At 35.8% G+C, this 15,733-nt stretch overlaps 1 protein-coding gene across 2 annotated transcripts in view; it reads right to left on the minus strand.

Moving 5' to 3' along the window:
* The window catches only part of LOC121317289 (spectrin beta chain, non-erythrocytic 1), a 124,558-nt gene that overhangs the window by 78,995 nt on the left and 29,830 nt on the right, over positions 1 to 15,733 (minus strand). For both annotated transcript variants that reach the window (XM_041253062.1, XM_041253064.1), the window contains exon 2: positions 6,826 to 7,022. In XM_041253062.1, the coding sequence (XP_041108996.1) occupies positions 6,826 to 6,973 (148 nt within the window). In that variant the 5' untranslated portion in view covers positions 6,974 to 7,022. The remainder of the gene's footprint in view (positions 1 to 6,825; positions 7,023 to 15,733) is intronic.

Here is a 15,733-nt window from a genome sequence, read left to right on the forward strand (position 1 = left end):
TGTTCCAATTCGTGCGCATCCAGCACATGCAACACACAACCACTTGAGGAATTCAATGTGGATTTTAAACAGGGGATTGAATAAAACAAGGTAAGGAACTGACAAACGTATGAAAGTAAATTATGTGTTACAAATTTAAAACAGGTGGGGCCGAGCACTGTTAGCCCCGAATGAGCAGCCGCCAAGAGGAAGCACTGTATTTACACACTAGTCAGTTATGAATGTTTACATAAGGGTCATATTCCATCCAATATGTGAACAAATAATCAAATTTTCAGAAACAGATAATTGGATAGAAGATTTTAATGGAATCCATGTATATATATGGTTGTTACACGAGCAGCTCTGAAAATATAACTGAATGAATTTGGCTTGGTTAATGCTTTAGGCCAAAGCTTCCCATATTTCCCCAAGACAGTGGGAGAGATGTTACTACTATCAAGATGAATAAATACAATACAAAACAAAAGACTTCCATTTGAAGAAACATATGGTTTTAAAACCATGGTTCAAAGAAAACAGCATGGCTACCAAAATACTTAATTAGCTATTACAAGTAGGGCATTATCAGCTACCATCTCTTGAATAGTTTAACAATATGTAAATAATTCAGATGCTTAAATTTCCTTTGTGGAACACAAGCTCATTGACCTGCAATCCAGAGATCCACCATGGTTCATTCAAAAGCCAGCTACAATTACGAGGGTAATCAATTTATTATTTATTGTTGGACCTTTCAAAAGGAAATGTTTGGCTGTGAAAAACAAAAATTAGAATCTTGAAGGTATCAGTTCTAGGTTAATAAGCAAATGTTTGTATTAAAATGACACTAACATTTCATTGTAGAGAGAAAGAGAGACAGATAGAGATATTTACATACACACAGATATAGAATCCGGAACCAAGTACCCGCTTTGAAAAATACCTGGGTCTTTACTGGGTAATAAGAAAAAAAAAAAAAAAGAAAATCAAATCAAATATTAAATGTTTTAAGTGCATGATACATATTTAAATACTATATAGTACACAATTAGTCCCTTTAGATCTGTAGACCCTTGTAACCTTTCTAGTACTGGAAACACCATAATAATAATAATAATAATAATAATAATAATACTTTTGAATAGTAATTCATGTTAAATGCGCTTCATACTGCAGAATTCTTTGCCACATTTAGTGTTGTTTGCAACAAATGGGTCTTTCACTTTTTTGTTTTAAACACGGCTTCAAAGCACGAGAAAACAGAATTTGAAAACTCTGCCAAGGAAATATTTCATTCAAAAGGAGGAAGCACAAGTGCTTTGACAAAACATCTTCAAAAACAAACATCCCATCTAACTAGGCTACGTTACAATAAGTATATTTGTAATTTATTAATTCGTTGAGATTTAAGTTTTATTTAAAGCACGGTTAATTGATGCTTGCAAATTATTTCTCTTTTTCACATCAGTTTAGCTTATACATGATTAGTATGAGAAAGACATTACTAGCACACTTACTTAATGTGCTCCACACATTTTTTATTTAACCCAAAACAAAATAGGTAAACATAAGCGTGCGAGTAATGTTTCTCATACTGATTTAATTGTGTACTTTGCACCCTACGCATTTTGGAGTGTGTATGCTTTATCTTTGTTAATCTACTTCATTAAAATAAAATTTAAAACCCGATGGGTACCCATGCTGACTATGTATAATACAGAGCTGGCAAAAGTAGTAAGTAGACATGTCGATTTAAATAAAGAACAATTAAATGAACTGGAAGAAAGCAAAAACGGAAAAAAAAAAACAAAATAATAAATAAAATGTTGTCTTTATACTCACTCACCCAGACTGTCACTTCAAATGTATCTTTAGCAATTTTAAACGCTAATCAAAAACACAAAATGACACTCCTGCACATTATCCATGCCTGACACAGACTGAACAAATTACTGAAATCCGAGACGTCGTTGAATTCATTTTGCTCAAATAGGGTGTCTGCAATGAGTGACAGGAAAAATAAAAAAAAAAAAAAAAAAAAAACTAATGAAACAGTACCATTCAACTCTGCCCCCATGGGTCTCTTTTCAATGGCAATGTCCACAATATCAAAAATAAAGATGTACTTTCTTTTACATGTTTTAATTAAATTAACTTAGTCAGCTTAACTTAAGTGTGCAGTTTAGAGTTATGGGACTACTTTGCTGGCGTAAGGACATTTATTGATTTTTTTTTTTTTTTTTTTTTGTTCTAAACATGATTTATACTTTATTTTCCTTCTTCAAATCCACTGTTTGACCTGGATTACAAATGCAATAAGGCCCTTCAGGGTGTCCGTATACGTCGAATATACAAACGTCTCGTGGTTGGAGACACAACGCCCCGAGCCATCCTTATATTCAGTGTATACGGACACTCTGTCGGGCCTTATTGCATACAAATACTTTATGACTGTATAACGGCTAAATGCATAATTTGTTTAAATGGATAAAGCTGCGGGGTCCTGAAGTCCATTGTACATTGAATTTTAATTTGGATAATTGCGTAATGAAACATTTAAGTGTTTACAAAAAAAAAAAAAAAAAAAAAAAAAAAGTGTTTCAGCAATAGCAGTGGCATAGCGTGATAGCAACAACATGACAGCGGGAAAAGCCAGCAAGAAAGACACAGAAAATGGAAATGTGGATACGTAAAACTCAAGCCTTAACACACTACAATCCTTCATGGAGGCAACTGTTTGTCAGACTTGACAGGTTTTTTGGGGGTTTTTTTTTCGGTTGATTATCAGCAAATCGGCTGAATACTGTGCAGACTTCCATCAATTTTTTTTTGCTACACTGAAGTTACAAGATCTATGGTAGGTACTGTACTCACCTGTTTAACTTTTATCTTTTCGAGTATTACAATAACTTAGTTTAAGAGGGTCATTATATACTGTACATTATTGTACTTTTCATATCGTGCATTGCCAGAGAATAGTGTGGTTTGTGTTGAGTCCATAATGTATGTATTCCAAGTTGGTTTATTTTTCTGAACTTGTTCAGTATTTTAAGTTACTTGTAATAAAAGTGAAAAATAAAGTTATGAATCTGATCAAAACGAGTCATACATACATGTACACGTACATATAGGCCTATTGTCATTGTATCCCCTTCACTACGGTTATATGCATATACTGAAATCGGTCCCGAGCGCATGCAATTATGTGGAGCCGACTGTATGTGTATATATATATATATATATATATATAATATATATATATATATATATATATATATATATATATATATATATATATATATCCATAAATTGTTTGTTTTTTTTGCTTTGTTTTAGAAAAAAAAAAAACTAAAAAACTTAAAACATAAAGCAAGTATGCTAGTTAAACTCATTATCAACAGATCCCAAATCAACCAAACACCTTAAATTAAACACTAATCTAAACTGGGTACAGCCATAACACTGAACAACAATGAATTGAAAGCACTTAAGAATTTGCAGGCTCTTTTGTTTGTGTTACTACATCCATGTCAATGTGTGCAATGTTAATGATGCTATTTAATTTATAGCGTTGCTTGTGTTGCCATTGTATCACTCGTCACCATAGTTTGCTGATTCTACCTCCTAGGCTTCAAAGCTCAAAGGCCCATATCTGTGAACTTTGAAGGAGGGTATTTCCATGCTGTTATAATTCTTATGAACCTGGAAAGGAAATTGTAGCAAGCAAGTATGTGGGCATCCCCAGTGAAGGATCACTATGGCACAGGAAAAATTTACAAGCAAATTACAGTAAATATATCATGCATTCCTTAAGCTGTAGCTGGGATTAAAGCTCTTTACTCTGTAAATTATTCATATTTTAGTCAAGGATTTTTTTATATATATACACACATACATATATACACACACATACACAGCTCTGGAAAAAATTAAGAGACCACTGCAAAATGATCAGTTTCTCTGGTTTTACTATTTATAGGTATGTGTTTGGGTAAAATGAACATTTTTGTTTTATTCTATAAACTACTGACAACATTTCTCCCAAATTCCAAATAAAAATATTGTCATTTAAGCATTTATTTGCAGAAAATGACAACTGGTCAAAATAACAAAAAAGTGTTGTCAGACCTCGAATAATGCAAAGAAAATAAGTTCAGATTCATTTTTAAACAACACAATACTAATGTTTTAATTTAGGAAGAGTTCAGAAATCAATATTTGGTGGAATAACCCTGATTTCATGCGTCTTGGCATGCTCTCCACCAGTCTTTCACATTGATGTTGGGTGACTTTATGCCACTCCTGGTGCAAAAATTCAAGCAGCTCTGCTTTGTTTGATGGCTTGTGACCATCCATTTTCCTCTGGATCACATTCCAGAGGTTTTCAATGGGGTTCTGGTCTGGAGATTGGGCTGGCCACGACAGGGTCTTGATCTGGTGGTTTTCCATCCACACCTCGATTGACCTGGCTGTGTGGCTTGGAGCATTGTCCTGCTGGAAAAAACAATCCTCAGAGTTGAGGAACATTGTCAGAGCAGAAGGAAGCAAGTTTTCTTCCAGGACAACCTTGTACTTGGCTTGATTCATGCGCCTTTCACAAAGACAAATCTGCCCGATTCCAGTCTTGCTGAAGCACCCCCAGATGAGTCCAATTTTCAGCTTTGCCCAACACCTGGTCGTCTAATGGTTAGACGGAGACCTGGAGAAGCATACAAGCCACAGTGTCTCGCACCTACTGTGAAATGTGGTGGAGGATCGGTGATCTGGGGGTGCTTCAATGTTCCCCAACTCTGAGGATTGGCTTTTTCAGCAGGACAATGCTCCATGCCACAAAGCCAGGTCAATCAAGGTGTGGATGGAGGACCACTAGATCAAGGCCCTGTCATGGCCAGCCCAATCTCCAGACCTGAATACCATTGAAAACCTCTGGAATGTGATCCAGAGGAAGACGGATGGTCACAAGCCATCAAACAAAGCCGAGCTGCTTGAATTTTTGCGCCAGGAGTGGCATAAAGTCATCCAACATCAATGTGAAAGACTGGTGGAGAGCAAGCCATGACGCATGAAAGCTATGCTTGAAAATCAGGGTTATTCCACCAAATATTGATTTCTGAACTCTTCCTAAGTTAAAACATTAGTATTGTGTTGTTTAAAAATTAATCTGAACTTATTTTCTTTGCATTATTCAAGGTCTGACAACACTGCATCTTTTTTGTTATTTTGACCAGTTGTCATTTTCTGCAAATAAATGCTCTAAATGATATATATATATACACACACACACGTGTATATATATGTGTGTGTGCGTGTGTGTGTGTGTGTGTGTCTATATATATATATATATATATATATATATATATATATATATATATATATATATAAAAATATATATATATAAAAAAGAAAAAACTTTACATTAAGAAACAACTTTAAATAAAATAAAACTGATCTATTTTGCTACCTTAGTTAAATACAAGCCTCAGCTAAGATAAGGACCGGCATTCCTCAAAGGTTGGCAAACATATCTTCATAATTAAACACTGTCTTTGCAAGGCACTAAACATTATTACCTGTAGTAATATACAGTACTGTAGAAAGAAAAAAAAGCATGATTCAGAAATGGCTATGAAGAGGAATGTTTTTAGTAAAAGATAAATCAAGAGTGTAGTATGTTTGCCATGCTCTCTACATTCTACAGACACTGGTTTCACCCTCACACCATCATGTTCAACACTGTTGAGGCATTTTATTCAGAGGTCAGGAATGCAAAACAACAAATCATGGGAGCTACAAAATGACTTATGGAATGCAAAACTCTTGGACTTTAAACAGCGTATGGTTTTTATGGTTGAAGCCACTATACTACGATTTTCACTCCAACAGTAAATACACACTGTCCACGCCTACTGTTGATAACAAGCAGGAATGCATTGATTTACTGATTTACTTTTTCAATGTTTGCTAAATCCACCCCTTTTATTGTTGTTCCAATGACCTGCTACTTTGTGCATTTTATTTCCTGCTTTTGTTAACTGCGCAGTTATGCATTTGCTTAACTAAAAATAAAGTGCAAATGTTTTTTCAACCCTCTTTTTAATGAAGTTTAAACACTTTGCTAAATAAATAATGTACCCGCTGCACAAAATGTCACTACTGTTAATAGTTAAAAGTACTATTCACAAACCTCTGTTGACCAAGGAACATGTGTGACCACATTGCAAATGGAGACCAGCTTGACCTCTAAACAACTGGTAATAGATACTGAAAGGAGAGGTCAGGGACACACTGCTTCTATTTGCAAAATGGATGCTTTTGAATTTGAGAGAAATCATTTAAATACATAGAAAAGGTTAAATAACAAAACAAAACTCAAATGAGATTGTTAAGGTTACCCATAGGGAAAATGTTCAGACAGGAACAAATATCTGTGTAATGTTTATATACAAATAATATCACACACACATACACAGATATAGCCCTCAAAAAACCATACTGCTTTTTCCTTGTGATTCTTATGAGGCATGTATACTACTAAAATCCTTTAATTAAAACCCAGTCACTATAGTTAACTGTATATGACACATAAACCAAAAGCAAAATGACTATTGCACTGCATCATCCTATTAATATTTATACACTGTGGAAGGTGTAAGTGCAAACACATAGTTATTAGATGTGTCACAAAGGATGTTTACTTCACGACAGACTGTGAAATGAGAAGGGCTTGTGTAGTTAATTGCCACATGCATGTGGTTTTACACAGAGATGCAAGTGAGACTGATTTAAAATGTGTACCAAGACCTTTGGAATGTTGGCATTAGTTGCAAAGACAGGTTCCCTTACCTGCTAAAGCTTTGATACGGGATCGCTCAAACAGCCGGGCAGAACTGTTTTCATTGTCCCACTCATCTGCGTCCCAACGGTTGTTGACGTCGCTATACTGATGTTGGATCTCCATATGGTCTAATTCTGTCGCTACTGCCGATGTCATGCTGACCCTTAAGAATCGCTCCTCTTCATCAGCTTCTTTTCATGAAGCCCTGATTAAATAAAGGTATAAAAAAAGGTTATTTTAAAATGGCTGGAATACTTCAGCTTCAAAATAAATACAAGCAGTTTGTGAACATTAGCCACCAATTAATTTGACAAAGACCACAATATTTACTAACAATACAAGCTTTAAGATCATCAGGTCTGACGACTGCCTATAATACATTTACAGTAAACTACTATAAAAAGGGTTTATTTTAAATGGCAATGGCAATAATGTTGGAACAAGCCATAAGCATAACTTTTTATCAAAAAAGATTCAGATCATGATAGCTAGCCCTTCTGTACAGCAGTCCATTTTTTGATCACCTACTGTACAAAGCAGCTTGCCTTATGGTTACGGCAATCAGATTCATCTTGTGAGTCTTTAAAGGGCTACATCTTTATTAATAGCAGAACACTGCACATGATTCGCCAGCCCCTTCTAGCGCCACATGCTGAGAACACCCTGAAACTCATCCTGCAATACTGTACCACCTTGACTTTACTGTACCTTCAACAAACTACTGTGTGATAGGAAGGTGACACCTATTGGCCAAAGGACAGTAAAAAAAATGTACTTGTTTTTAAAAAACAACTAGGGTAAGATTTTAAAGTCAGTTTATAACACATTCAGAGAAACAGTACAGTAATTGTGTGTATTAAAATGCAGTGTTTGTACTGACTGAGTAACATCGATCAAGCCTGCCTGCCCTGCAGTCCAGCTGATATGCTGGGCCTGGGTCAAGAGGATGCTTGCAGTTTTAAATTTAAAAGGTGCAGTGCGTCTTCATTGTAATGAAAGAGTTACTTCACTGAACTTTAAAGATAACACAGGACACACAAAAACACAGGTTAACTCCCCAAACCTCTCTCTCCAAATGGAGCCCTGGGCTCTCCTTTTATGGGATGTGGCTGGTGCCTAATTAATCAATAATTAGCGATTATCTAATTAATGCTCCAGCCACATTCTCACACATTTTTGGCAGGGAGGAATTACACCATCCCTGTCAATCACCACCAAACACCAATAAACATACATGGGCAGAGCTCTTGCTCTTCCACACCCATCTTAAAAAAGCTAAATACAAGTCACTGTACAGTAATGTAATACTCTCTTGCCTAAGGGAATCTGAAGGCATGTACCTAGATTCTACTAGTGTGGCTGTACTTGAGAATCACGGTAATAAAAGCATCACCACAACTCAGAGAGGAGACATTACAGATTAGTTAGTAGTTTATGTTAACAAAAGAATAATATGGATTTGTTTCATTTCGTTTCTATGATGATGACAACACATTGCCTTCTTAGACGATCGTGATTTAATGTTCTCCTTCCTCTCCCGTCTTAGACATCAATCAAACAAAAACAGAAGTGTATAGCCCACAATTTATAACCTAGAGGTATTTTTATTTTTGCTGCTTATTTTTTATGTACAACCACTGAAATGCATTCTGTTGAAAGAATAGCAATGGGGTTTGCTGTACATGTCAACATGTACAGTGCTCCAGAGTTTCTGTCTTCTCTTCAGAAAAGAACCAATACAAAAATACAAATACAAAAAAGGCCAATATTATAAAAAGATTTTTGATGACAACACTGTGTACTGTACCTGGAGTTATTCCTGCATGGTTTCAACTGTTTTGTCAGTTTATCATCAAGTTTTACCATTACCAATGCAACTTCTTTCAAATAAATTATTCATAAAACAGAGGCAATCGATTTGGGATGCAACACTTGTGACATCACTTAAAAGAACACAGAGCTATGGCCAAAAGTTTTGACCTAGAATTTTAGCATACTTGAAAAACGTTATGTAATTCAATGTCTTAGCATAACATTATTCAGCAGGTTTTATTCAACCTTATAAAGCCAAATTAGTTAATTCTACAGGGCATTGCAAAATTGCTGCACAGTTCATTGCATCTATCACTGTATGCAAAAAACTGACTCATTATCAAATTTACGTCATGACAGTAACCAGTTTCTATTTTTTTCCCCTCCACTCTTAAACGATAAAATAATTACAATTAAAACACACACACGTTTTATAGGCGAAATATCAAATTATCAAGTATATTTCGATTATTTTTTGTAATTCACATTGTTTTACATTACTTTTACATTGAATCAACTGAAGAATAATAACAGCAACACTTGTTAAATGTAAAATTTATACCTCCTGAACCAGGGTATTTCTACAGAGTCAGTACACAGGTAAAAAGGCAACTGTAGCTTACAGTACAGAACAGTACAGTAAAGTGTCACTTTTTTTTTTAAACTACAAAATGTAAAGCCAAAAAAAAAAAAAAAAAAAAAAATTAAAATGTAATCAACACAGTTTTCCCCAAGGCCAACCTTTACCACAGCCCTCATGGTTTCTTTTGTAAGAGTCGATAATAAAGCTAGTCCTGGGATTCTGCCGACAGGAAATAGACACATTGAACCAGCCACTGGTAGGGTTAAATTACCACACTCTTCTTGGAATTGAACAGTTACTTACCCTTGGGATGTGGCTCTCTTAAACAAATGCATTAGGAAGATAAACAACCCCACCCCCTCTTCCCTCCCCGGCCCCTGTCCCCCACTTTCGTGGATTGAAATTGGCAAGGAGCATACTTTTATAAAGATAATTTCTCTTACAAAATAACACTCCTCAAGGGATCTCATTATATTGCCTATACCAATAAATTTTCTTGTTCCTTTCCCAATAACTGATGTTTTTTCTCCACACAAGAGGCCTGTGTTAAACTGTAAAGGATGTACTGTTACCCAAGGCTATTCCGTCTTGAATGTTAAAGTTTTGGTCTTCCCCCAACATTACTCAAGTGCAGTGATAGAAAGATACAGCTGGACACTTGGAATCCTTTTTTCTTGTTTGAATTTTAAATTAATTTGCTTCCCATCTAAATTAATACAAACTGCCACTACACAGAAGGCTCTGGGAAGCAACCATTTACTGTACCTTTAGACACGACAGAGAGAGAGAAGCACAGCTTTTAGTTGGTTTGATGCAAGCATTCCATTGTGTAGCACAAGTTTTAACAAAATAAAATGCTTTTTAAATAGTCTGCAAACAAGATTTTATTCACAGAACATTACTGCTTTAAATGATGGTTCGCTGACGAATTAAAACAAATACATGAACCATTTCCAGATGCAAGTATAAAATGGTAGTATAGAGTATAAATGGTTAGTTTATTTTTTGTAGTGAAGCTACATAATAAAATTACTGTCTACTGATAACAATAAAACACTAGTGAAGTGGAACAGTTTTCAGGAACATTTTAAAAGAAAAAACACCAAAAAGAACAAGAGTTCACATTATTTGGCAGAAAAAATAGGCTGCTGGACAATATAACAGCACCTAGAGGAGAACTGGTTTGTCATTCAGATAAAAGGAAATCAAAATAGCGAGAATATAAATTATGGGATTTAAATTATAATGAAGCATATTCCAAACTCATACTTTAAAAGAGGCAAACCTTTAATTTCTTCAATGACATAAAACTTGATGACTCTCGTAGCCAAGGTTGGTCAGACACTCACAAATTTCTTTTTAGACTTTACTGCTAATATTATGCATCAGATTCCTTACATTTTGTGTCAGAAACGTTTTATTTATTGCAACAAAACACACTGACAGTGTGTCTTCATAAGTTGTTGCAGCGATTTTTTTTTTTTTTTTTTAAATGAACAATCAGTTAAAAGGCCTGCAATCAATCCAATAGTTAATGATTAACTGGATAATAAACATACAATTAACATCGCACATGACAATTTTCACCTATCATAATTGAAAATGGTTTTAAAAAATCAATTGTTAATCCGTACTGTGCAATTACACAATAATTAAACTCAAACAAAATTAAAATAGTCATATATTCTGCTATACAGTTAACTTAAACAGTTACTCAATACTAAAGCTTGGAATACATTGGAATGCGAAAAAAGTGGAAACATGTGTTGATGTTGAACAAACAAAACATGAATGTGAACTGATGAAAATGGATGTGTTACGACAGTTGGAAAATGTGTTAATCATACAAAATTAAAGTATGAAAGACACACAGGACTACATAAGACATAACTGTATTACTGACATGGGAAATTCAGGAACTATAAACAACGTTGTGAAATAAGGAATTCTACAAAATTCCTGTCTTCGACAACAAGTGAAGATGACGTGAGTGACTTGGGATACTCGTGTGAGTCCTCATTTGCACCAGGAGGGAGCAGTTTTTTAGGTTTTTTTTAGGTAAATACGTTGTGTATCATTAACTGGAATGAAACAGTTTGAGTATGGCAGAATATGTATGAAACAAAATATACCAATAATTTATATAGTAAGAACATTAATAATTGTAATTTCAAAAACTGAGCAACGCCCGCTCCTCCCCCCTCCATCTCGTATTATCCAGAGGCAAACCTTTAATTTCCTCATTCGCCATCTCGACAGCAAAGCGTCGTATAGTGTAAGCTGTATTGAAAGAAATGTCTCGAAACCCCTCTGCTGTTTGGGATTTTTTTTGTTAAATGCCTAGACAACCAAAATAAAAGTTAAATGCAAACTGTGCAAGCGACTGGTTATACATCCATGGTACATCAACAATCTCTGGGGTCACAGGACAAGCGTAAGTTAATATTATTAATATTTTTAATACCCCCCCCCCCCCCTACATGCATGACAGTACTGTACTCTGTATGTATTCAATGAATGTGTATTCACTTTATAGAAACACATTTTCACTAACAGAACACAAAAAAACATACCTGCACAATGCAGTGGCGCAGTCACTGTTTGATTATAAATAATTCAAAAACAGCTTTACTGGCTGTACACGTCATTACACTTGATACAGTATCGTATTACATGTAGTCAGTTTGCCCCGAAATCATTCTTACAAGCGGAGTATTTTAGCATGGTTAGTATAGGAATGATTTTGTCCCAGTGGTTTTGATCACTATATGCAGTTGACTCTTATAACAGAAATTCTTATAAAACAGTCTGCACTGTATTACATATCAGTAAGTACTGTAGAAGCTAACACTACTGACATTGACTGTTAATGACATTTAAATTGAGCCCCACACACAAGACTAGTCGAAATAAGACCAATGACTTACAACTATTACATCACTCACTACTGCTTGCTGGACATACTATACTGTATACAAGGCTGTTTGGTTGCAGAACAGCACTTACGGTACGTCATTTTTCTTACCTCTTTTACCATGTTATTCTGTTGAAGACTTCTTGGTACTCTACTACAATTTTGAATATGCTGCTACCTGGTAGCAATTCACTTCCTGTTCAGTTTCACTCCAATGGTCTAGCTGCAATCAAGCTATGTGACTTAACACAGGAAGTGATTAGACACCACAAAGAAATAGCTGCTAATAGGAGCACTGTAATGTGGTAAGACAGATTTTAAAACCTTGGTTGGCACTCACTTAACTGGTTTTTGATAAAGAGTTGGGAAAATCATCCCATTAAAGCAGCAATGCTCCAATGGTGAATCCAACCATCCCTACAGACCAAAGTATACCGGCAGATAAAAAACATAACATTTTCCAGCAGTGATGGTAAAAATCCAGCACATACTGTCCACATAATAAAATTGAATCTAATTTCTTTTGTCTGCAAAACAGAATAACAGCTGTGAAATGCCCAACTAAAACAGCTTTTTTAAAACGGTTTTAAAAAAATCATACCAGCAGCTAGCCAAAATATGATTTGTGCTGGCCTTGGTCCAATGCTTTTGTTTTGTACTATTTAGTTCTTTGTGAGAAATCTGGATCAAGTTGAAAAATGCATCCACAGAGTATCGGTAATGAACTGCAGATGTAAACGGTGTATAATCCTGTAGAACAGAGTGCAAGGCTCAAATTTGCAAATTTGTCTCTGCTTTCATATATTAATTTGCACTCACCATAGGCTACTTTGGGGGGGTGGGGAGGTTGACACACAATTAAAATGTGGTTTTGCTGTGGAAAAAAATTCCTCTCCTAGTGGTGCCGTGATAACGCCACTTTCTGTCATGTTCTTGTTGCCATCATGTGAGCCGCTAGAACTGATTACACACAACTACATCTACAGCTAGGGCTACAGAACGTTTAAATAAAACCTGTGAAAATGGCATCAAAACCAATTCATGATTTTTTTTTTTTAAAAAAGAGATCCAATGACAGAGATCGAAAACGTACTGTCAAGTCAACCTAATCCAAAAAAAGCAATGCACTAAAGCTCAGACAATCTGAAAAATACCAAACCACTGGTTTCAAACTTACAGCTGGATGAAAAAAGCGCAACAATCCGACGGCCCTCTTCTCCTGTGTAACCTGTGCATATCCACCGGAGAAAAGATCGCTGGTAAATTCAACATGCTTACCAGCTGCACTATGTTTCAAAAAGATACTCTTGACATAGTAGCAATAAACACAAAGTTGTGCATACTCCCACACAGGTGACAGGAACTAGGTGGGTGCCTCATGTCAGGTGAGTTCTGGATGTACTTTTTTCCAACCTGTTATCTATACACTGTTAAATGTATAGTGCAGAGTGTGAGTGAGCCTTCATCAGTGGTATGAATCAAATAAAAGCAGACTTGTTTGAGCACCAGTACTACATCGAATCTGATTCAAATTGCAGCTCAATGTCCCATGAAGGCTTTTGACCCTGAACCAACTGTAAAACTGTGTTTGAAAAACTCTGAAAAGGGCAATATATGGTACAATGGCAGGGACAGAAATATGATTCCCACTGGATAGCAGTTTGATCCATAACTGGTTTTGCTGTCAGTTTAATAAGACACACCTGAGTTTGTTACCTATTCACTTTAGCTACTCAAAACCATAGTAAAACCTAGAATTGGTGAAACTGCTATGCAATTGGAGTCTTATTTCCATCTCTGCTATGGGAGGATGATCAGATTCTATAGTAGCATTTAGCATCTCTACCAGTACATCAGTTATACCGACAGTGTAGAAGTGTTACACTTTTGTTGTTGGGTTGTTATAGTATTCGTTTTAACTCCTGATAGCATTGGTTTGTTATATCTCAAGCCATTTTCATTCAACTTTCAATAACTTTGGTTTTTTTCATTCATTCCGTCACGCTGTGTGCTAGAGTTCACCTCCTCCTCCCAGCCTCCACCTGCTTTCTTGGCTTCGTCTAAGGAGGGCAGCTAGTCTGCTGCCCTGACCATGGCTTCCCTTCAGTCAGTCTCCCCACCTGTCAGCAAGCTATATTATGGAAAGGGATACCTCGAAGACAAGGCCAAAGAATGTACAAGAATAATAAGAAGTTGTTAATGTATTATTGTCTAATCAACTGTATGCTTAATAAATATTTGTAATCTATCACATTGGTTTTCCTGACATTTAGCATTCCATCTTAACAGAGAAATATGTCTGGTTGTTAAAATAGTACATTTTATATTAGTACATTATTGTACTCAAAAACTGTATCAGTTTCTTTTAATATCAGTAGGACAATGCACTACTAAATAGCTGAAGTTATAGAACTAAGAATATTTCACCTGGCCCCTACATTTTTAATTGGCTACCAAATTTTGAAGTCTAGGATCCAGATGCCCTTAAGGATTTTGGCAAACTTTGATCCCTGGAGTGGCTGCAAATCCACAATTACTCACTGCAGGATGGGATTTGTCAATTTGATTTTTATCAGTGGTCTGTGGACAAAGGGTCTTTTCCTTTTGTAATCTGTGGAGAAACCCCCAATTCCCCTTCTCTGTAAAACATGAACGAGAAATAGGAGGGTTTACTGTAAACAGAATCAGGCAACTGTACAGTTCTCAGTACTACAAAGTAGGTAACTGCTCTTTAAAAAAAAAAAAAAAAAAAAAAAAAAAAATCTGCACAATCTTGCTAAGCAGCTCCACAAAAGCCAAAATCGGAAGATCAAGTGAACTAGTTTAATGCTGTACTCTGCTGCCCCCTAGGGGAATGTTTGACAATATATTATATTCTCAATGTAATTCTGATACCCTGGGGCCAGGACTTTTTTTTTCTTCTTTTCCTGTCTATTTTAATCCTTGCGAGTATTACAGTCCTCAATTTCCCCACAGAGCAGGTACAACAGCCACGCAAGTTTTGAGGTGAGTGGGCAGTTCACATTCCATCTCTTTCCAACCTTGGCCTCTGGCAGGCTTCCTAAAAAAAGATCCCCAATTACGACAAATCATGTGCTCATCTTGTGATGTGGACTCCTGTTTCACTTTCTAAGCTTCAACAATTACAGATGCACGAATTCCTTACCAAGAGCATCAACCCTGCTTTTATGTTTAGTCACACCATTAATGCCATCATCCCTTAGCTTCCAGCAATAAGAAGAATGCACCACTCACATGTTCAGTAGGACATCTGGAAGGTTACAAATAAATGTGACAGCTGGACAAGGAGCTTGGTTGAACCCCTTAGGGAAAGAGAATGCATAAAAGCAAATTCAAACTACAACAAGGCAGCAAGCAGGGTGTGAACTCCTACAGTCCCCTTCCCTCCAGCAGGAGTCTCTACTGGGTGCTTCAAAACTAACTTTGTGCTAGAATTTCAAACTCATGTCTACCAATTGTCTCTTCAAAGAAAGTCTTTAAAATGGTGAATCTGCAATAGACTATCCAGTATCTTTCCATCCTATAGGTAGGAAAAAAAACATTACATTTTTAGAACATCTTTACAATACAAAATCAGCTTGTTTCT

The sequence above is a fragment of the Polyodon spathula genome, chromosome 6 (assembly GCF_017654505.1).
Source record: "Polyodon spathula isolate WHYD16114869_AA chromosome 6, ASM1765450v1, whole genome shotgun sequence".
Lineage (NCBI taxonomy): Eukaryota > Metazoa > Chordata > Actinopteri > Acipenseriformes > Polyodontidae > Polyodon > Polyodon spathula.